This window comes from Leuciscus leuciscus (genome assembly GCF_965113295.1).
Source record: "Leuciscus leuciscus genome assembly, chromosome: 12".
Lineage (NCBI taxonomy): Eukaryota > Metazoa > Chordata > Actinopteri > Cypriniformes > Leuciscidae > Leuciscus > Leuciscus leuciscus.
The window spans coordinates 14,800,964-14,825,698 of NC_138736.1; the positions used below are offsets into that span (position 1 = coordinate 14,800,964).

Sequence of the window (24,735 nt, forward strand, 5' to 3'; positions counted from 1 at the left end):
TTAGTCACTATATGAAAGCAACATGAACATGAACTTAACATTTCTACTAAGATGTTTTAAACTTGTTTTTTAACATTGACCCGTATGTATAAATTATCACATGAAATATCAAGAAATTGCTATACATATTTAGACATTATAGTATAACAATTTACAATGTATTTGTATTGCCTCCTATTAATTGTGAGACGGTAGCCTACTGTGCACTTACATTTATACATCGACATAAATATCAACCTAAAATGTTGATGTTGAAAAAAAAGTTTATTGTCGCTCATATGAACTTATATTTAATGATGCGCTTGCTTATTTATTTATTTTTGTGTTGTTGATCAGTCAATTATGAAGGGCTACAGTACAACACTGCTCTCTGGTGGTATAAAAAAATACATTTAATTAAAACATTTGAAACATGTTTCATGTAACTACTAAAATAATTGCTACATCCAGACTTGTATTTAATAATAATAATAATTATTATTATTATTATTATTGCATTTTCAATATTTTTCTTTGCCATTTCTGAATTAAAATACATAATTATTTCCAAGCATTGAATAAATGTAATTTATTTAAAATGTAGCCTACCCAATTCTGTGCAAAAACATTTGATCTAATGTGTATGTGAACATTTTACCATTGTAATGAAAATTTTCACCACGTAAGTTGCAGTGTGACGTCACGTGGGCGTGACTTAAGTTATGCCAGTTAAAGTTTGGGCAACTTGCTTATCTTGATCAAAAATGTTATCGTATATCTGCTGCTGTAGAAATGGCTCTGAAGAGACGTATTTGCTCGCCGATTTCTCGTTTACGTGAATAATGAGAATTAACTTCTTAAGGTGCAGAACTTTTGTGTGTTTTGCCTGTAGCCCTAGTATGCTAACGGTTCACGGCTAAATGCATGTTGTGGCTGAACTTCAATCATCTGCTTCTGTTTTGAAGCTCATCCCATCATGGAGAGCGCAACTTTTACCACGACGTATTCCTGGTTGGATTTAGTTTTTACTGTGATCGGCGTGTGCACATTTCTGTTTGACGTGGGCTCGGATCTGTGGGTGGCGAAGGAGTTCTACAAGCATGGAGATTTCATGTGGTTCGGGGTCTTGGTGGGCTTCATGCTCATGTCATCTGTCGTAGTTCAGCTGTTCAGCTGGTTTTGGCTTCAGTATGATCGTCATTTGAAGAACTTTGAGTCTCAAGCGTCTTCTGGGAACACCGTTCTCTTGGGTGAAGAGAAAAGAGTCAACTTGTTGCTCCTCCTGCATTTGTGTCATATGGGCTACCTCGTCAGGTGAGACTGATGCAACTTCAATCACGAGCGTGGCAGATTATTATAATAATTTTTTTCAGATGCTCAACATTTCATTTTAATTCAAGTCTTTTAAATAAAACGTAAATTTAAATATCTTTTAAAAAAATAAAGGACGTATTAATAAAAAACCTTGCAAACGCTTTTATGTTTATTTATATTTATTTAAAGTAAAATGTGTGCATTTTTTCTATCGCTAAAATCTGTCACATTCCGATTGTGTAGTAGACATGCAATCGTTTCTATCTAATAACGGCATGCAACAGCTTGTGGTGTATAGTAACTTTTGTTATATAACCTAGTCAGTGAGTTGACTTTCTTTCCTTTGAATACAGTTTTTATTCAAAACATGAAAAACCCAAGATTTACATTCTTAAATGTAAACCCTTAGATCTTGATCTGCTTACAAAAAAAGCATTGTGGCATTACCAAAATCCAGTGATGTATTAGGCTAGATCAGGGTTAGAATTTTATAACAAGTTTAGAATTTTTAATGTATAAACACTGCAAAATAAATTAGATAAATGTGTAAAGTATTATTTGGAAAATATTTAGCTGCTAATGTTTTCTACTCACTATTTACTGTACTGTGTATTTATTCATTTATTAATACCAAATGTTCATTGTAAATGTTAGGCCTAATTAATTTATATCAAATTTGTAATTTAATCTGTTTTTTATTTATTTAAATCTTTTTTTATTTAACTTAATTTTATTAGTATTTTTTATTTTATTTCTTTAACAGTTTTTCTCTAAACAATTCCACAGAAACCTTGCACTCCTTGTGCCCCGGGCCCCTAGTTTGCAAATCCCTGTATTTAGATGATAATGTCATGACTAAGAATGACGATAACTGAATAGGTATTTATCCATAGACCTTCATATGATATAAATATGATACTAAAATGGACAGTGTAAAAACAAACAAACAACTATAGCACGTCCAGAACCAAGTGATCGCAGAGTCATGTTGACATTTTCTCTGATTTCCTAATACTTGTGTTGCTCTGTTTATGTCACACTGACAGATCATCTCATTTAAGACAGTGGGACAGAATTGCTGATTAATAACTCACTGTTCATGTGTGACACTCAGTTTTATTAGGTAGTTGTTCAGTTTTATTAGGTAGTTGTTCAGCACTTGATGGTGTGTGTGTGTGTGTGTGTGTGTGTGTGTGTGTGTGTGTGTGTGTGTGTGTGTGTGTGTGTGTGTGTGTGTGTGTGTGTGTGTGTGTGTGTGTGTGTGTGTGTGTGTGTGTGTGTGTGTGTGTGTGTGTGTGTGTGTGGATTTGAATGTAGTTGATGCTGTATGTTCAGAGTTTTGTAATGTGTTTTGGAAGTAATGGAAGTAAGCTGACAGCTGGGTACTTGTCAGACAAAATACTACTGAATGGTCCAAAAAACATGGTGATGTACAAAAAGTTGTTAATCTCCTTTTTAAGCATACTTTGATAATGTTTAGTTCATATACTCTCTTTTTCTTCAATAGGCACGTATCAGCTATCTGGCAGGGCTTTCGTGTGTGGAGCCGAGGGGGGGGTGGGTCTGAGTTTGCAGTTTATCTGACCCATGACCTCAGCATGCTGCGTCTCATTGAGACGTTCTGCGAGAGCGCTCCCCAGCTCACCCTCATGACGTACATCATGCTACGCAACAACCACGCAAGGATGGTACAATGTGGGTAACCATTTCGCTTCTGCTCTAATCATGCTTATAACCACTTCACTATACAACTTATGACATCAGCTCGAGGGATGATCATCCGCATGAGATTCATCCATTATTAGTTAATACTGTAATTTACATTAAAACCTCCAAACAACACTTCCTCCAATTTACGATTTCCTCTTGTCAGTTTGTGGTAAAAAGAATTTCCACATTTTCATCCAGTCTGATATGAGAAACTTGAGCATTGACTTAAAGAGGAAATGCAGAAATCTGATCTTCCTACAGGCTTATGATTTTACATTGGACATTAAATATAGTAACGAACTTAATGAAAAAAAGCCTCAATAAAAGAATGAAATTCTTGAAACAAAAAAAAACATTATTATTAAATAGTTTGACAGATTCTTAGTGATGCACTGAAATTTCGGTAACTTTTATCAGTTGAAAGAAAACATTTTTCGGCTGAAATGGTTTTGGAGGGCAGAAATCATTGACCGAAACAGTGACGTTTCATTAGCACTTGTCAGAATGCACATTTTGACTCTGTCGGCTTCTGTTTTGTGCACACAAATTGGATAAGGTACAACAGGTAAATATGTCGGCTCGGTTGAAAAAAATAAATGTTTGTTTTTTAAGTATTAGTAAATTTGTATATATATAAAAAAAAATTATATATATATATATATATAATTTATTTATTTATTTATTTTTGTCCACCAAATCAGTCAGGTGGTGCGACCAACATGGAGAAGAAAAAAAAAACATAAAACCGTAAATTATATCTTAGAGAGGACGACCCTTAAGGCTGTATATCATCTCTTAATTTATTACACTGTGTCTACACTAGATGTGAGCGGCGCCATGTGACAAAAGCAAATAGAACCCATTATAATCAGTGTGCGGTGCGACATGACAAATCCCTGACAGTAAACTGATTCCCCGTTCTATTTATGACGTACTAAAAGCATTTGTGCTACTTCTGACAGGAAGATCAAGTCAGTGGATTCGCAATGGTCGCTTCGTGATGTCCAGTGTACAGCCTGTTTTATGGTGCAGTTCGACACAACAACTGTCACATCCGCTGTAGACACGGTGTTAAGGTTATTTCAGGTTGTAAATTGTCATTTGGTGCACCTCCCCAAAACTTAAAACTTACGATTTTATTTCAGTTACTCCCCAAGGCAGCATTTGTAAATGTAATTTAAGCTAAAGTTTTTCCATCTAATATTTTGATTTTATTTCAGGTTTAGTTCAATTAATGAAAATCATTTTTAATGGTTCTAGTTAATAATAGTACACTGCTATTATATTAGTTAGATTTTATTAAATGTATTTCGCATTGGTTTTTTCTTTCTGTCTGTGACCCAGCAGTAGAAAACCACTGATGTAAATGGAAGAACAAGACACTGATGTTTCTGTTTCACAGGTGTGAGTGTGGTCGCCTCCACTACTTCTATAGCCTGGATGGTGGTGGACTATCATCGGTCGCTTCGTTCATTTCTGCCAGACAAGGACAAGCAGGGTTGGTTGTCCTCTGTGGTCTACTTCTTCTGGAACCTCTTTCTAATTGGCCCACGCGTAGCTGCGGTTGCTCTCTTTGCCTCTGTGTTGCCCTGCTACATTGTTGCTCACTTCATGTCTTTGTGGCCTTGCTTTGTGATATGGGCCTGGAGGCAGGGCACCGATTTCATGGACAGCATAGGGGGGGAATGGCTCTACCGGGCCACCATAGGTCTCATCTGGTACTTTAGCTGGTTTAATGTGGCTGAAGGACACACCAGGAGTAGGAGTAGCATCTACCACACATTTATCATCACAGACACTGGCATCCTGTTGGCCACATGGTGGTTTTACCGCGATGCAGAGAAGACCCAGTCGTACGCCATTAGTCTGATTATCTCCATCCCACTTTGTTATGTCTTGGGCTTACTGATAAAAGTTCTCTACTATTGCTGTTTTCACCCCAAATTGTGGCGGCCAGCGGATTTGGAGAAATGGTCAGATGGAGGGAAGCCACACATCTTTGTTCAGGCCGATGGCGATTCGGATGGAGTGAAGCCACACAGCGTTATTCAGGCCAGTGGTGCTTCTGATGGAGGGGAGACAGACAGCTTTCTTCAGGCCGATGGTGATTCGGATGGAGTGAAGCCACACAGCGTTATTCAGGCCAGTGGTGCTTCTGATGGAGGGGAGACAGACAGAGTTCTTCAGGCCGATGGTGATTCGGATGGAGTGAAGCCACACAGCGTTGTTCAGGCTAGTGGTGCTTCTTTTCAAAGATTTAACAAGAGGATGAGCCAACATGCTGCTAACTTTTACACAACAAACACATCCTCTGCAATTAAAACAAATGAACGTAAAGCAAATAATGTATTGGTACTGTAAAAATGAATGGCATGTAGCTTGTTTGACTGTTACACTTTTTATTATATTTGTAAATTCTCTGTAGTGTTGGTACAAATGATTGTTTTTGGGTGACGTTCCAGCTGAAATGAAGTCATTTCTTTTTGTTGTTTGTATTGAAGGAATAGCTCACCCAAAACTAAAATTGTCATTATTTACTCAGCCGCATGACTTTAAGATGATGAGTGGCTGACAAGCTACACAAATTATGTCATTAAGTCATTAAGGTGGTTTGTTACGACTTATGAACTTTGAACTTTATAAGTTTATGGCTTTGTGTGAGGAACTGACCCAAATTGAAGTTGTTCTTTACTTAAATCAAGTTGTAGTACTCACATAAAGCACAACTACTAATTCAGTGAATGTTCTTTCATTTCTTTGATGTAGAATAGAAATATGTGCACAGACTGATCCTTAGTCATCTTGCCAAAACTATTTCTATCTTTTGTACATGTATGTGTGTACAGTTGTAATAAGTTTTGTTATCTATTGAGGTTTTCAAAAATTGTCAAAAGTGTTTACAGAATGCTAATGGGATTTTTTTTGTCATAATTAAGAATCAATCAATGGGATCAAACAAGAATCATCAAAGACGCAAGACTACTGTAAAAAAACAAAAAAACAAAACAAAAAATGAAACCTTTCTCTGTGGAAATAAAAAAATATATATTTTGAGAAAGCTATCAGTATTTTTTGGACCATTTAAGAATTCAATGGTGTCCACAACTGTGTGGTCACCAACATGTTATTAACCGTCCTTCAGGATTTCTTGACAAAAGCATGTTGGTACTTGTTGAAGACTACACCCAAACACAATTATTTACCTTGTCTGGAAATGCTCAGACACGTGGATCTGAATGTACGTAAATCATACTAGCATCCTGCTAGCTTCTATTATTGGTCTCATTTTATTATATGTTATAAAAATATATATTGTCCTATATCTTATTTTTCACTATAGACTGATCTGAACAGCACTGTTAATGATTATGGTCTACACTTTCAATATATTTTTCAATACAGTAAATTACTCATTTAGAAGAAGTAGAAGTTCTTGTAGTATTGTAACATTATCCAATAGTGTGAGTTCCTGTTTTTGGTTTTTATGGCTGTAGTTTCAATAGAATTGGATGTCGTGACAAACCTGTAAGCTTAGATGGTTAGCTCTTTCAAACATGTGTTCTCTTTGTCATGCCATGTGGAATGCAATATATCATGGGTTATGATATTATGACTCAGTTCTGTTTTTATTTTTTTGACTGGTCTCTATTGAATATTTTGTCTGTGTATGAAATAAACTCAGACTATTCAGGCTATGTCTTTCATGTGTGGTTATTGTTCATTCTTGTGTATTTATTCATTTGTTTTCGATTAGCTTGTACGGCCTGTTCGGTTGCATTTTTCAGTTTACATTTTAGCAGCACACTGCAAACCACTGAAAACATCCTAGCAACACACCACCTAATACACCCAGAAGAGCACTGTAAAAAAATTATATATATATATATATATATATGCTGAGTAGATTCCTTTCAAAATAGAGTCCGTTACTGATTCCAAATAACATAATAAAACATTTTGTTAGTAACGTAATCCATTACATTAGACATTTTAGGTAATCCGACTACTTAAGGTTACTTTTGACCTAACTCGTTTATCACATTGATTTGAATAGGATAATCTTGTACCATTTTGGTATAAAAATTCAAAAAGAAAGAAAACATATTCCATTCTTTGTTATCAACATCATAACATGGATTAAATATTACTGTCAGGGTTTTCCAGATTGAGGTTCGTGATTGAACAGCAGGGGGTTTGTGAGTGCAATGTTATTAATGAAGTTATTAATAAATCATAAGAAATGTAATCAAAATAAACCTCTTAAAGGGATAGTTCACTTTGAAATTAATTTTTGGTATGTTTTAGCTTACCTCAAGGGCATCCAAGATGTAGGTGTCTTTTTTTCCGCAGTAGTTTCAATTTTGATATTTTTAGGTCAAACCGTTCTTGTCTGTCAGTCATAATGCAGGTCTATGGTCATTATCTCAAAACACAAGCACAGAGTCCAAATTAAAACAATTCCCCGTCGTCCAAATTAAACAATTCCCCATCGTAAGTACACATTGATGGCCTAAGACACGAAACGAGCGGTTTGTGTGAGAAAACGAACAGTATTTATATCGTTTTTTCCACTTATACGCAGCCATGTCGAATAGATATATACACACTAGATGTCGCCTTAAAGACATTCGTTCCAATGAACTGCCGTAGACAAGGCGACATCTAGTGTATATATCTATGCACCAGTCTGCGCACACGTCAGATCAGATCACTCGGACATGGCTGTGTATAAGTGGTAAAAACGATATAAATACTGTTCGTTTTCTCACACAAACCGCTCGTTTCGTGTCTTAGGCCATCAATGTGTACTTACGATGGGGAATTGTTTAATTTGGACGACGGGGAATTGTTTTAATTTGGACTCTGTGCTTGTGTTTTGAGATAATGACCATAGACCTGCATTATATGACTGACAGACAAGAACGGTTTGACCTAAAAATATCAAAATTGAAACTACTGCGGAAAAAAAGACACCTACATCTTGGATGCCCTTGAGGTAAGCTAAAACATACCAAAAATTAATTTCAAAGTGAACTATCCCTTTAACACTAACACACACACACACACACACACACACACACACACACACACACACACACACACACAACACAACACAACACAACACACACACACACACACACACACACACACACACACACACACACACACACACACACACACACACACACACACACACACACACACACACACACACACACACACAACACACACACACACACACACACACAACACAACACACACACACACACACACACACACACACACACACACACACACACACACACACAAATATTAAACTTTTCAAGACCCTGCGGTCATTGGAATGGACATCGCATGATTTTTTTGTTTAAACAAATACAATTTTATGTTTTTATAATATGAGTAATGACTGGTCAATAAATTCATCCGGATGATCCTCAGGCATCACAAAAGACAGGCATGGCTAATTGACAGGAGAAGGAGGAAGCCCCCTTTTTTATTTTTTATATGAAGATTTATGTTCATGGTATAGCCTCATCAACTTGCACCTATTATAAGCTTAATATCAAGTGATAATATTCAAAGTTATTTTGAAGATTTTTCAGAGTTGCAGAACACACTTTTTTTTTTTTTATATAAGTACAATGTCAATCGCAATGGACATCAGGTCTTGAAAATATATCAGCGGGAACCTCATGAATTAGTTGAGCGCCAGGTTGTGAAATTTGTGCTTGCATTTCAAAGCTAAAATACAGAGTTACAAATTCTAATGTTAATGTTTTATTAAAATTACTGTTAATTAATTAAATATTATTAATATGATTTTATTTATGTCTTCAAAGTCACCATAACACTAGTTCACAAGTTATTATAGCTTCCCACTTTGACCAATTGTGTGTGAGGCTGGTCACATGCTTCACTCACTATCTCACACATGACTAATCATTCAAAAACATGACATGGGAGGAGTTTATGTTTGGGTGTAAAGTTTAGTTTCTCTTTCAGATTTATGTAACGGTATATATATCCACGTAAAAATTAGGTAGTTGTATTTAATTTGTCATGCTGTAAAGGTTTCTCACACTGGATCAATCATGGAGGAAAGCTTCCCTTTCAAGTACTCTTTATTGGAATATCTGTTTACTCTGGTGGGATTGTTACTTTTCCTGCTGGATATAGCGCTGGACATTTGGACTGTTGTGTCATTTTATCAGCATGGGGACTATGTGTATATGGCCGTGATGATTTTTCTGCTGCTGGGCTCTTCAGTATTGTTACAGGTGTTCAGCTGGCTCTGGTACTCAGATTCCCTGGAGACTATGGAGGAGACTAAGCTTGAGACTAAGTTGGAGGAATTTGCTAACAGGCATAAACTGATCAAACCACTCCACGTCCTTCAGTTTGGACTCTACCTCAGGTCTGTGACAGATTTGCTTCTCAATTTTCCTTGAATAGTCTTGTGGGGGGAAAAGTAGCCTACACTTTAGCATACATTTAAAAAGAGTTCTTATATACTTTAAAAGAATATACTGAAGTGTGAACTGAATGTAATGCTTTTAGACACTTCACTGCATGTTAATTGCAATTAAATGAAAATGCATTATAGTAAAAATTTATATTAAATGTAATTAGTTTGTCTTTTGACCCATTTAAGTAGGACTATATATATATTATATATATTATTACAACAAATAATTGTCTCAACTCACACCTGATGCTGTGAGATGATGTAATAATTCTCTTTGTAAAAGAAAGTTTATAAATAAAATCTGTTAAATCTGCATATCTGTAAGCCAATTTATTTAAGATTTTTTGCACCTCATAGGATCAAAACTTCTTTGTCATTGGGGCATACCCTGGGAATTATTTTAATAAGGTACAATTTTGTGCTTTTATTGCAGCATGCACAATCGATCCTTGGGGTACAAAATTTACAATTTTGTACCTCGCATTAAAGGTACAAAAGGGTACCCTTCAGGGTACCACCCCAGTGACGGCCACTTTTGTACTTTTTTTGTAAAATACTTTGTAAAGTAAAAAATCTTTGTATGTAATTAATTACTTTATTATTATTTTTCTTTGTCTTTTTTACGAAAAATAAGTGTACTTCAAGTTTATTTTATAAGAATACTTTAGTAAAATTCAAGTATATTTCTAAGTATACTTGTATAGTACTTGTATAGTAAGTATGCTGTGGAGGGCTTACGTGTATTCAAGCCTTAGATGAGTGTAGCTTACAAAGCGTAACTTTGAAAACACACACACACACACACACACACACACACACACACACACACACACACACACACACACACACACACACCAACGCTATCTCACGACACAACCTTAATATCACATACATCTGTTAATTCACTGCATTGAGTATGTTGATGGCTTGAACGTACTATTAAACAACAGTGATTGGACTTTTGGACTTTGTGTGCATTGATGCCCTGTGATGATCCCAATTAAGTCAGAACCAGTCAATACAGTCCAGAAACCTAGCCTACCTAACAGCAAGTATACGTGAAAGTTTTCTTTAAGTTAACTTAACATCATACTTATAGTTTATTATTTATATATTAGGATATTTTTGCATTTTAAGTATAGGCTTAGTAGCCTAGCTAAGCTATGTTCCTATTTAGGTCTTAATTTTTGTACTTTAAGTCTTTCCGTTTCAAAATAATTTTATTCTAGCATAATGCATCCTTTTTTATTTTGTTTCATTTAAAAAAACAGCTGAGAAAATCGCATTTTGTCAAAGACTTTTCTGCACGTGGAAACCCCACCCCATTTTGGAGGTTCTGCCCACTTTTGGAGATTTATACCTAGCGTACTTAGTAAAATTCAGTCAGTGGTGGGGAAAGAGTGAAGTAGATTTGAAGTAAATTCTGTACACTACCAGTGGACTACTAGCCTACACAAAAAGTCAGATACTCAGAATTATGATCATATCTGTTTCCTTTATAAATCAATATTTTTTAAGCAATGTAAATTTTAAGTGTGTAAAACTAGAGTAAAACATAGTGTAAAACTATGTGAAAAAATTAGGCTACTCTATCAAAAGACAACTACACAACTACAAGTCAATATATAAATTATATAATACAAATATAATACAAGTCAAAATATATTTAGAATACTTCATTATACTTTTAAATATATCTCGATCAAAAGACTGAGTACAAGTACAGGCCAAATATTATTTTCTGTCAGTACAAGTCAAGTATACTTGAGTGCAATTTTAAGTATATTTCTGAGAGGTACATAAAAAAGACTGAAAGTAGGCTATACTTTATTTTTAGTTTAAAAGAAGTATACTAATAGCTTCTTCTTCTTAAGGGTTGTAAAGTTTTGTTGTATCAAGTGTTGCTTAAGTAAATATCTTGTGTTCACAGGTATGCTGGGGTGATAGAGATTTCCACAACGCGTTTTCTTCAAAAAACGAATAGTTTCACAGAGGGTGTGGCTGTGTACCTGAACCATGACCTTCAGATGCTTCGTCTATTTGAGACATTTTCTGAAAGTGCCCCACAACTCATACTTATAATGTGTAGTATCTTACAGAGAGAAGAGCTGGAGCTTATTACAGGTCTGTCTCAAATCCAGAACACTTTGAATCTTTATTACTTTCAGATTTCAGATAATAGTTATTATGTGTCTCTGAACCACTTAAAGTCACTATGAAATCAAATTTGCAGAATTTCAATATTTATTATGAACAATTTATCCATGGAAGTTATATTATTATTTTAAATAATGATGCTCATAATCTTTAATCAAAACCACTTCCCCTCCTTCTTGCAGTGACACTTCTCTTTTCTGATGACGCGTTTACTGGCTCAAGGGTGGGACAGCCTGTCAATCACATGAGATTACAGCAATAGCAAACCACGACGATTCAATGATCAAATAAAGTCCTGCCCTATCTTTTTTTTCTTGCCCGAGAAGCAATTTCACTCTGATATGTCAAAAAAGAAAAGACAACTGCAACTTTCATTTAATGCACTTTATTGTGATAATTACCCCAAAAAGGAAAATTCTGTCATTTACCCACCCTCATTGTTCTGATTTTTCTATTTACATGGAACACAAAAGGAGATATTTAGCAAAGAAGATTTATCTAAAATCTTACAATCTAAAATGTAAATTGTAATAGTCTTTTCTTCTCTACTGTGATGCATATCTGAGTAAAACGGCTTCTCAAATAAGACAAAAAATGTAGGGCGGGACTTGATAATTGTCCATTGGGAATTGATTAGATTGTTGGATCATTGTCGATTGCATCTTGTGAGTGACAGGTTGTTGTTTTTTTATTAAAGATTACGAGGGCACATGATTTAAAGGTCCCATGGCATGAAAATGTCACTTTATGAGGTTTTTTAACATTAATATGAGTTCCCCTAGCCTGCCTATGGTCCCCCATTGGCTAGAAATTGTGATAGGTGTAAACCAAACCCTGGGTATCCTGCTTCGCCTTTGAGAAAATGAAAGCTCAGACGGGCGAATCTGGAATCTTCCCCTTATATCGTCATAAGGGGAAAGGTTACCTCCCCTTTCTCTTCTTTGCCCGCAAAAAGAATTTGGCCCGCCCATGAGAAAATGAGCTGCGCGAGCGCGATATTGGTTTTGCCCCGAGAGACATCATGGCTTGCAAACGAGTGAAGCATGGCAGTTGCTCAGTGTTTGGATGTACAAATGAACACAAAAGTATTTTTTTAGTTCCTTCATCCGAGCCTCTGAAGAACCAGTGAGTTATGTGAATTTCTGATGTGTAATTGTTCAAGTTCAGACAGATAATCTTTCTCTCAAAATCGTTCAATACGGTTTTTGCATCAGTAAATCAAGCCAGTAACTAAACGATCAACTTCACGTAATTTCTCTTAGTAGGATGAAAATAATCTTACTTAAACTGTGATTAATATATATACAGAAAGCGATCAAAGAACAATCCCTTTCCAATCGCCCAAGCTGTCAATCACACAGTGCGAGTTTATCTGGACACTTGCCAAAACTCGTTATCAATGACGCTGTTATGCTGCACAACGAAGCTCTTACTGTACTTACCTCATGTTTGCATTGGTGAAATCATTAGTGAGAGTGCAGAAACTGCGTTGCAATGATAAGATCTTCATTCACGCGATCATCAGGCTGTCATCTGCTCAATGCTCATCACTGCAACTTTTTATGTGATGGGAATAGATCTAAATGCTTTAAAAATGTATCACGATTCGTTTATCTCGATAGCTGTAATAGTAAAAAACTTATAATAGCTGTAATAGTAAAAGTTTTCGAGAGAGTTCCACATGTAATGCTAGCTATTTCATATGAAGCATTTCAGCCAATCACAGCAGTGAGGGTTTACACTGAAGTATCACAGCAGACACGCCCCTTCAAACTGAGTGTTCAAATCAGAGGCTAAAATCAATGCCTTTTATTTCTAAATTATGACAAGTTTTGATCTAAAAAACATACTAACATTATAAGGGCACCCCAGGAAACATTCTAACATAATAAAATAATCCATGCCATTGGACCTTTCAAATTTTTATTATGGTAATAATAATTATGTGCCGTATAAATCATTTACAGAAAACACTGCAATATTCCATTAAAAAAATGTGAATTGTCAATTTTGATTTTATGGTGACTTTAAATTTGAAGAACTGTGAGAACAAACTTTATTGGTTCTTGTGTCAGGCATGTTTACCATATTTTATGTGCTCTATGGCCCTGTCCCAAATGGCACACTTCATATGCACTATCGTTCTTGTAGACTTACAATGGCTGATGCTGCGTGCATGTGTCCGTTAAGTCCATGAAACTGTAGGGTGTCCCATTTGCCATTTTAAGTTTCAGAACGGTGCTTGCGAACACCCCCTTTGCGGTCGATATGCGCCCTCGAAGCTCACTTTTGCCGAGCCCGCACTGATGCGAGCTCAGCAGCAGACTTCTTCCCAACAGTCAAAGCGGCATTACGTCACGAAAGTGAGACTCGTAGGAAGACCGCGAGTGCCTAGGGTGCCATTTGGGACAGGACCTATGTCTGTGCACTGATCGATTATATGCAAATAAAAAACATTCAATTCCAAACGCCAATTCATTCAACAGTGCCAATGTGTGTTTCTCAAGAGTCTCAGCATCAGCATGGCTGTGATTAAATGCATCACTTGCATATTCAGAAAAACACTATTGCTTGTGTCATATTGTTTAATAATATGTAATGGTTTTTCATTTCAGGTTTAAAATTCCTCTCATCAGCTGCTGCAATAGCCTTTACTGTAGCCTTGTACCATCGCAGCATGCGTTCCTTTCTTCAAGAAAAACGCAAGATGAGCTGGATCTCCACTGGCATCTACTTTCTGTGGAACTTGTTGCTGATCATTCCCCGTGTGACCGCTCTGGCACTCTTTTGCAGTGTATTGCCATGCTACATCATCGCCCACTTCCTGTCTTTGTGGATGCTGCTGGTTTTAGGGGTCTGGAGCCAAAAAACAGATCACATGGAAAGTCCTGGTTGGGAATGGCTATTCAGAGCTACTGTTGGACTCATCTGGTACTTCAGCTGGTTTAACGTATCAACAGGAAACATGAAATTAAAGAATATTCTCTATCATGGTGTCATGGGGTTGGACACAGTGATGCTGCTGGGCTTCTGGTGCTGGAAGGTGTTTGAGTATACAGGCTGTGGGAGATCCTTAAATCCTTACACAGTGATACCAATACTAATAGGTTTGTACATTGTTGGAATTCTATTGAAAATTATATACTACGAATGGTTTCATCCTAACTGTGATGAACAGAAAATAACTCAACCCATTGAACAACAGAATATAAGACAAGCTGCAGCAAATTATATGGTGACAGACTCCCTGGAATCTTCACTTGAAGCTGTGGCTGTAACTCTTGCTCAACCTGTCACTGGTGTTCTGAAGAGGGGGAGGAACATGGCTGCTAATTTCTACAACTAGTTCTTGGTTCAACTTTTCTAAGACTAAATTATTAAAGCCTAATTTAAGTTTTATTTATAACAAAAGTATTTATACACAGAATAACTTGTTTTGTAAAAAGAAAAAAAAACTTTTATTTAATCTTTCAGAATTTTATTTTGAATGAATAATAAAGAATGAATAATAGATTTCCTTTTTTGACCCATTCCTGCATGCAACATGATTTTAGCTTTTAAAATGTAGATGTAATCAAATCACAGGCTACAGGTTTATTACAGCAAGACGGTGCCTGGATTCTGGATGACTACTGGAGAGCAAACTATAAACCAAAAAATCTGAAATGTATGGTAAAAAAAAAAAAAAAAAAACGCAGCTATGGTTGCCAGAACTTTATCATAAAAAAAATGGCTAAGTGAAGTGGAAAAGTGGCCAATGAATAAGTGGGTCAAAAAGCTCCCTAAAGTTCAGAAAACTACATTTAAACAATAATACATATACATTTAATTGCAACTAACATGCAATTAAGTGTCCAAAAACATTACATTGCTCTTTTAAAGTATACGAGTAATAAGTAGGCTACTCTTTTGAACTCTTTCTCCGCCAGTGTTTTTGAAAAAAGTTGCCAGCCACCACCACCATTTTTGATCCTTTTCACAAGTTTCATGGCCCCCAGAATATTTTGTTGTATAGGAATATCTGAATATGCCCCAAAGCTTCACGGTCCTATAGGTCCCATAGGTCGTCCTGGGTCGACATTTCATTCAGTAACATTAGGCAGTTTTGATTTATATGCTGTTTAATATTGATGATAGCATTATTTAACATAAGCATATACTTAAACATGGGCTGGGTCTAAAATCGCATACTCTCTTGAGAAGGTACTAATTTTGATTAAGTAATTACTTCTCAACCGTTAAAAAAGTATGTTCTATATAGTAAGAATGTGCATTGTATGAATGTTATCTGGACGTACTATTCGCCATGTTGTCATTATCATGTGATCTACCAGCGTCAGTCACTTCACTGCCATTCTTAAAGCGACACTATGTAACTTTTCAACCTTCATAATATATTTCCAATATCCTTGTGATGGTACATCGACTTACAATAGGTTGAATGACACGTCTGCCATAGCCTGACAGGGTCTGTATCGCTTTTACTGGCACTATGTAACTTCGGTGTTCGGGTAGTAACAAGAGCACAAAAAGAACTACAAAATTCGACTGCTTTACGGCATACGTCACTTCCCCCACCACTTCGTCAAATTTGGACATGAGAGGCCAACCAGCGTTTGTTTTCGGCTTTCGTGCGTATGTTTTTGTCATGGGGGTTGTTTACACCTGGCCACTTCATGCATTTTCTCAGATAGGATAGCTATCCGATCGTGAAAAGTCCAGGTTAAAATGCCCTCCGAAACGCATTTGAGACGGATTTGAATCCGATCCCTCAAACCACTTCAGGAGGAGATCTGAGACGCATTCCAGACGAAACTGGACAAGTGTAAATGCATATGGTTGTTGAAACCACATATGTAAATTGTACTCCTCCTAAAAAAAAAAAAAAAAAAAAAAAAAAAAAAAAACGTGTGAGAGCGTTGTATAGGCTATTATGTTATATCCAGATATGACGACGCGCTGGAACACGCATCACCGCAGATGAGCAACTGCATCAAGCCAACGTGCAAACTATCGCAAATCAAAGTGAAAGTAAGTCGCAGACGCTTATCACACAATCTTCATCATTAAAAGTAAAGAAACGAAATGATCTCACCAGGGCTGTTACTGCTCTCTCTTATTGCGGTCTTTGATTTTGAAATTTTAGCTGATGATCTATAAAATGCAGCTCATATCTCGGTGACGTGCACTCCATTAAATCTGCATATAGCGCGAGAATTGAAGATCGAATTTAAATCCGTTTCGCAAAAATACATTTATGTGACCAGGTGTAAATGGAATCGTTTTGATAAATCAGATAGCTATGCCTCACAAATTAGTTTGCCAGCTGAACTCAGGTGTTGTGAGGTGTATTTATCACGTAGTCCTGAGGGATATCAGACAACGCTGTTGACGTTGATTCCTGCGATTATCATGAGAACAGCTTTCAATATCTCACATAATTATCATAAATAAGCCTAACGTAGAGGTTGTAAATAGTGTAAACGAGCACAATTTGCAAACTATTATGATAAATTGCAATAATCATGTCTAATGACATCATAACGGCCAATGTTATGAAATAATGCGACGTACATTTAACTTAATTGATGTTATCTGGCATTTTGTAATGTTTACATTCCATTAAAAACAACACAAATTAAATAATACAGTAGGCCTAGACTATAGACTATTTACTTGTGATTTAGCTGCAATCATGTAAAAATGTTATAATATAATTTACGACAGTGCAAGTATTCCACAGCGACTCTAGGGGTCGCTGTTTGACAAAAACACAATTTCTACTTAGTGTGGCTTTAAATTATCTCCTGTGGCCTCATGGGTAAATAGTAAAAGTGTTCATCGTATACACACCATAGATACACACACTACAGAATCTCGCCGGAAGTAGTAGGTCATCCGGGTACTTTTTGCCTACTCTTTTATGAGTACTGTGAATTCGGACATACTTCTTTTGTTACATACTGTTTTTCACCTACTATATAGTAGGGAAATATTTTGGTTGCAGCCATTGCTACATCCCTGTGGCGAGCAGGACGATGGCGTGATTGATAATGCGCGATGCACCGGTCTCGTCTCTCACGGAGGAGCGGAAGCATAAAGGATGAACGACGACAGTGGAGATCGAGAGAGGCCAGGCCTGGATTTTACTTGATGTGACAGTAGTCGTCCCTGAGGGGCTGCTGTCTTTTACTTTCGTTTTGTATTTGTTTTATTTTTGGCATTAAAATGTGTTTGAAGGTTCGCCGGTTCCCGCCTCCTTCTTCCCACAACATTTAACCTCGTTACAATCCCATTTCGCCTACTTATACTATGCCCAAAAAAGAGCATACTTTTGAGTGTATAGCAAAAGAGTAGACAAGCTTTACAATCAAACATATTATCATGTCATACAATTGCGTCTTTGCTCTCTGTCCCATCCTGGCCTGTCATTCATCTTGTCACAGTTTTTTAAAATATATTAAAATAGAAAACAGTTTTTTTATTTTGTAATGTTTCACAATATTACTGTTTTTACATCAAATCCAATAAATGCTGCCTTGGTGAACATAATAGACTTTTCAAAAACATCTTACTGACCTCAGGGTGTGCTTTACATAAATAATTTAGATCATAGAGTAAAAAAACAAAAACAAGTTTGTAAACCCCTGAATAGCAGCATCATTAAAGTATGAGGTATTATTGTGATGTGATAACGTTGACAGGATTATGTAATACTGTATGTCCAAATGCTGGTACTGTACCCGCTTTGCAGAAAACTCTTCATCACAGCCGTCCCCTATAACAACATAGGTCACTTTCTTCCCAAAGCGAGCGATGATGCGTTCAAAGCAACTCTCTTTTCCTGTTAACAGACGAAATGTTAGCTATACCATGTGTACATTTACCCTTGTGCTCAGTTTCAGTTTGATACCAATGATTTTAAAAGGAGAGGATGTTTAAAATGAACATACTGGAATCATGTATTAACCCTCATGGTTGTACAAAACCATTTAACTTGTAATACCCTGAAACAAAAGGTGAATTTTCAAAGAATATTGTGACTACTCTTCCATATAATGATGTAAGTGGATGAAAGATCTAAAATGAGCTAAGCCTTCCAAGTCTATGTAAGACATACATACGGTGATGTATTGTTGCTGAAACCCACGTTTTCCAGATAATGTTGTTTTTTGTTTTGTTTTTGTCAAATGGAAATATGTGGAAAGGTTTATTTTGACAGCTTTTGACAGCTGCAGGTCTATACGGTTGTAGTTTAATTTACATTTTTGGAGCTTGACAGCCCCTGGTCACTGTATAGAAAAAACAGCAGTTTGAACATTCTTTATTCTATAACATTATTCTACAAGTCTGGACCTGGCTTTGGAAAAGTGTTTCAATTTTCCAGAAACTTTCCAGAATTTTTTTTTAACTTTCCAGGAATTTTTTTAACTTTCCAGGAATTTTGGGAAACCTTCCAGGAATCTTTGGAAATTTCCAGCCCCTTTGCAATCCTATTTTGGAATGACTTGAGGGTCTGAATAAAAATGTTGGTAAACCAAACCTGTTACCTATTTTAGTAGCACTGTAGATGGTCTCGATGGGAAAGACGTCACCCAGGCCATAGAAAAGCACTTTAGCTAAAGCAGGAACTAGCTGAGTGGTGGTAACCAGAATATTCATACATCTGCCCCTGTGAACAAACACCAAAACAATTAGCCAATGTTAGCGTGTACACTACATTTAAGCCGACAGATCCGCACTGAGAAACCTGTTTCGCATGTTGCTCTTGAAACTTCACACAAAGTGTTTAATGCCCAGAGGCAGATCTGATGATTTCCTGTAAATCATGCATGCTCTGAGAACAGAGACAGATGCAGTTGGGCTGGGTATCGGTACAGATGTCCTGATTCAATTTGATTCACAAGATCTCAGTTCAATTCTATTCGATTCTCTATCTATGTGTTTCTCAATTCAAATCAATGAATATACACTGCACAGCCAAAGTCACTGTTTGGATTTAAATAGACAAATGCTTAAGAGTCTATGATTGGATCATTGTGGCAGTGATTATTATGTTTCTAGCATGTTATATGTTTGGTAACAGTTCTTCTAACCTTAATTGGAGTGTGTGCTGTGTAGGTTTTCATTTCTTAAATAATCATGTAAGAAGACACATCATGGCCATATTCCAGGATGACAATGTCAAGACTCATCAGGATCAAATTGTGAAATAATGGTTGGGAGAGACAAAGAAGAAGAATTTTCACACACGATTTGGCACCTCTGAGTCCATACCTTAAATTCATTGAAAGTCTTTGGGTTGTGCTGGAGTAGACTTTACAGAGTGCTTGACTCTTGCATTGTCAATACAGGATCTTGACCCAAAATTGATGCACCTATTGATGGAAATAAATGTTGTGATGTTATTTTCCTCAGAGGTGCATCATTTATCAAAATTAATAATAATAATAAAAAAAAATATATATATATAAAAAAATGTGCCCTAGATGCAGCTTTAGTAAGTCGTACCTTGACTGTACGAGCAAGAGTGATTTGAGGGCAGTGCTCCGCCAGGCATCTGTAACGGTCTCAATCTCTGAGCGAAGCCTGAGCAGTAGGTCTCTCTTAATTGGGCTCAGCAGACCTAAAAAACAGCAATGTTGACATTAAAGGGGTGGTTGATTATGATTTCACTTTTCTAACTTTAGTTAGTGTGTAATGTTGCTGTTGAGCATAAACAACATCTGCAAAATTACAAACCTCAAAGTTCAAAGCAAAGGAAGATACTACAACAAATGGCTGGTAGGGACTACACGACATTCCTCCCGGTTTAGTGACATCAGCTGCTAACACACATGAGCTCTTGAAGCTCCGCCCTCTGTGCTGTGAGCAGCAGTTCATTTGCATTTAAAGGGACACACACGAAATGACGCGCTAAAACTTCAAATAAACACTCTGAGGACAACAGAGACTTATTTTACATATTGTAAAAAGGGGCATTATAATAAAATTAAATAAATTAAAATAAATTATATATATAATATGCATAATTTAAAGATACAACTGCTGGATGGACTAACTTGATGGACTTGGTATAATATAATTATGTGTTCTGTGTACAAGCTATAGCATGCTGGAACAGTAAACAAGTTATTCCACAACTGAACCACTGTCAGTTCAATCAGGCAGCACACATGAGGCTGTCATGAACTTCATTCCAATATTCTTGATTAGATATCAACCAAATATGAGGAACAAGGCAAGCCAGAGAACTACTAAACAAAGTAACAGCACCACCACATGAAGGGTATCTGCAGGGTTTTGAAAATCACATTTAAATGCTTTTTAAGACCTTTTTTAAGACTTGCATAAATAAAATGAATAATGTATGTGCGGGGTAGGGCAATGTCTACGGTAACATATTAGACTGTGAAATGTCATGATGAAGTGAAAAACAAAGTTTTATAAAATGATAAACGTCACATTTCAGCTTTAAAACAGTTTTTAAGAAAAGGGATGAGAAAATGATTAATGATTATATCTAAAATAGATGTTTAGATTTTCAGAATGCACATTTGCTTCTTTTCATTCCCCTTTTCTATCCACCAAACACTGCATGCTTGCTGTGTAAAAATATGGGTTGATTTTTGCAGTTGTTTACGACAGCAGATGGGCTGAATGAAAATGCTAATTCACTCTCTGACAGTTACTGGCTGCTGCACTTCTTAGAACGAAGAATTTCTATAAAAGGTGGTAAGTTTAAAGATGATTTAAACAGGTGATATGTATATATCAATGATCAATGATATAAACACCATAAACTCATAACTCAGCAACAGTAGATCATTAGCAATCACTAATAGCTTAAATCTGAATTTTTTGTTGATTGTGAACTGCTCTGAAATCACGAGCCTGTAGAACGTGCAACAGCGTCATGCATTTGCTTTGAAACGTGCAGTGATCAAATTTAATTAAATCATCACCTTTTAAAGTTTAATAATCACATTAAACCATAAGGCAATTCATCCTTTAAAATAATGATAAACTGAATTTAAGACTTTTTAAGGACCCGCGGGGACCCTGCCTTTGTGAACGTGCAGCGGGGTTTGAAATAGAGATGTGAGACACACTCTCACCTCCCACATTCCCCAGACTATTTGGTTCTGGCATTGTCATACCTTTGAATTTTTTTATATGATGTGTGGCCAAGTATGGTGTCCCGTTTGTGCTCTGCATTTCACCCATCCAAGTGCCGCTAGTGGAGGCATCCTCACACTAGGGTCTGCTGAAGGAGCTGTAGGCCACTGGTAGGGGAAAAGTTTAAAGGTAGCAGGAGGAGAAGGACGTTTTTCTGGGCCTGCAACACTAGCAGAGGCAGCCTTGCACTAGGAGCTGCAGGCCACAGACAAAGGAGAGGGTTAGAGAGGGCGGGATGCAATGGCTGAGCTTACTCCGCTAGCAGAGGAAACCTCACACTAGGGGGAAGTCATTCTTTGAGAGGGTTGGGCATTGTTGTATGGGGTGCTGCGCCAGGAAAAGCCGCAGTGTGTCGCTGAGCGGAGGGAAGAGGAGAGTGGGGCCTGGTAGAAGAAGAATCTGGAGTGTGGCCCGGGCTTGCTGAAGGCCTGCTGCTGCGGCCCGACGCTAGTCTTCTAGCGCATGGATCAAAGACGCAAGAGAGAGGAGATGTGAGATGATAGGGCAGCCTTGCAGGATTATGCACATTGTGAAGTTTAAGAGGCTGAGCAAAGATAGGAGTTCACATTTAGAACATTTGGACTGTCTAGGAAGGTGGACGAGACCAGAAATATTGTATAGATTTTTCCTTGTGCAGTGAGGCCTGGAAATGAACCGTATCCCAATTAATGCCCAGAATTCAATGTACGTGGCTGGACCCATGGTTTTATCCTGGGCGATTGGAATCCCAAACTCAGAAACCATGCGGGGCTGAGAGATTAAGTGCTTTGAGTGCCGAGAAAAGTGCTATATAAATGTAATGCATTATTATTTTTTTATTTTTTTTTCATTGTTTTTCTCAAAATGATAACATGCGCTTACATGACGAGAAGAAGCTTTATAACCTGCGTATATTCACCTCTGACACATCAGTTTGATACTGTAATTGTTGTTTGATGTTGGATGTAGTTTGTTCCTTTATCTGTTGCTGGTTTGAGTGGCACACACGCATTAATTTAGTGAAGTTCAAAAGAGACCAGCTTATGGTAAAAGAGCTTTGCATAGTAAAAATTTGCAACTTGAATTTATTCAATTGTGTACGACAATCACTAGGATCACTAAACTTTTGCCATGTAAACACTGTTTTATGATAAATTTGTTTTTTAGAAGTTCTTTTTATCCTTTTATTTGTCTTCATTTTATTTCTTTTTTCCGTTTTTTCCGTAATTTTCTCATTAAGAAACCACAATTAGATCATAATAATCTAGCAAATTATAGACCCATTTCAAATCTTCCATTTATGTCTAAAATATTAGAAAAAGTGGTGTCCGCTCAACTGGGCTCTTTCTTGCAACAAAATGATATCTATGAAAAGTTTCAGTCTGGATTCAGACCGCATCATAGCACTGAAACTGCGCTCGTTAAAATCACAAATGATTTACTTTTAGCTTCTGACCAAGGCTGTATCTCAATACTAGTTTTACTTGATCTTAGTGCTGCGTTCGATACTATAGATCACACAATACTCTTAGATCGACTACAAAATTATACTGGTGTTCAAGGACAAGCACTAAGCTGGTTCAAATCATACCTATCTGACCGCTACCATTTTGTCTATTTAAATGGAGAAAAATCGATCATAACTCCAGTAAACTATGGAGTGCCGCAGGGATCTGTATTAGGCCCCCTGTTATTTTCAATATATATGATGCCACTTGGAAATATTATAAGGAAACATGGAATTAGTTTCCATTGTTATGCTGATGACACTCAAATATATATTTCATCACGGCCGGATGAAAACGCTACATTTTCCAAATTGACAGAGTGTGTTAAAGATATAAAAGATTGGATGACGCGTAATTTTCTTTTATTAAATCCAGACAAGACAGAGGTAATACTTATCGGTTCAAAAAACCGCCCACAAAACCTCGCACAATACAACTTTAACATCATAGGATGTCCTGTTACTTTATCCTCTACAGTAAAAGACCTGGGTGTTATACTCGATTGCAACCTGTCTTTTGAAAATCATATTTCTTATGTTACAAAAACAGCCTTTTTCCACCTTAGAAACATTGCTAAGCTACGTAATATGCTATCAGTTTCTGATGCAGAAAAGTTAGTTCATGCATTCATGACCTCGAGACTGGATTACTGTAATGCTTTATTAGCTGGTTGTCCTGCATCCTCAATAAACAAGCTACAGTTAGTCCAAAATGCCGCCGCTAGAGTTCTTACGAGATCAAGAAAATATGATCATATAACACCGATTTTATCATCACTGCATTGGTTACCTATAAAGTTCCGTATTAATTACAAGGTATTGCTACTGACTTATAAAGCCCTAAACGGCTTAGCTCCAGTCTATTTAACGGATCTTCTATCGCCCTATAATCCATCGCGCTCTTTGAGATCACTAAATTCAAGGCTTTTGGTCATACCTAGGATATCCAGAACCACCAAAGGAGGGGGAGCATTTTCACATTTGGCTCCAAAACTCTGGAATAGTCTTCCTGATACTGTTCGTTGCTCAGACTCGCTCTCCCAGTTTAAAACTAGATTAAAGTCGCATCTCTTCAGCCAGGCATTCATATAATCCTACAGTTCAAACTACAATCCGGCCTCTATCCAATGCCAGAGGAGAACTGGCCCCCGACTGAGCCTGGGTTCTCCCAAGGTTTTTTTTTTTTCTCCATTAAGGCACCTGATGGAGTTTTAGGACACCATTAGGTCACTTGATGGAGTTTTTCGGTTCCTTGCCACTGTTGCCTTTGGCTTGCTCAGTTGGGGATATTTTGGGGATATTTAATTTAATTTTATCAATCAATAAATTCCTCTTGAAACAAACTTTGTTGTATTATTTTAATTTAATACTGTGAAGCTGCTTTGATGCAATCTGTATTGTGAAAAGCGCTATACAAATAAACTTGACTTGACTTGACTTG

The 24,735-nt window shown here is 36.8% G+C and overlaps 3 protein-coding genes across 3 annotated transcripts; 2 read left to right on the forward strand and 1 right to left on the reverse strand.

Moving 5' to 3' along the window:
* The first annotated feature begins 667 nt into the window (after positions 1–667).
* On the forward strand, positions 668–6,695 carry xkr8.3 (XK related 8, tandem duplicate 3). Its single transcript, XM_082186375.1, has 3 exons — positions 668–1,293; positions 2,801–2,988; positions 4,406–6,695. The coding sequence occupies exons 1-3, from the start codon at positions 956–958 to the stop codon at positions 5,362–5,364; spliced, it is 1,485 nt and encodes a 494-aa protein (XP_082042501.1). The 5' UTR covers positions 668–955; the 3' UTR covers positions 5,365–6,695.
* Positions 6,696–9,002: 2,307 nt separating this feature from the next.
* On the forward strand, positions 9,003–15,142 carry LOC309511281 (XK-related protein 8-like). Its single transcript, XM_082186379.1, has 3 exons — positions 9,003–9,421; positions 11,403–11,596; positions 14,245–15,142. Exons 1-3 carry the CDS (start codon positions 9,099–9,101, stop codon positions 14,973–14,975), a joined length of 1,248 nt encoding a protein of 415 aa, XP_082042505.1. The 5' UTR covers positions 9,003–9,098; the 3' UTR covers positions 14,976–15,142.
* A 3,092-nt stretch (positions 15,143–18,234) lies between these two features.
* Positions 18,235–21,781, reverse strand: LOC309510676 (protein phosphatase EYA3-like; the record flags this gene model as incomplete). Its single annotated transcript, XM_082185549.1, has 4 exons — positions 18,235–18,473; positions 19,180–19,301; positions 20,141–20,255; positions 21,748–21,781. 4 exons carry the CDS (start codon positions 21,779–21,781, stop codon positions 18,235–18,237), a joined length of 510 nt encoding a protein of 169 aa, XP_082041675.1.
* Between the last annotated feature and the right edge of the window lie 2,954 nt (positions 21,782–24,735).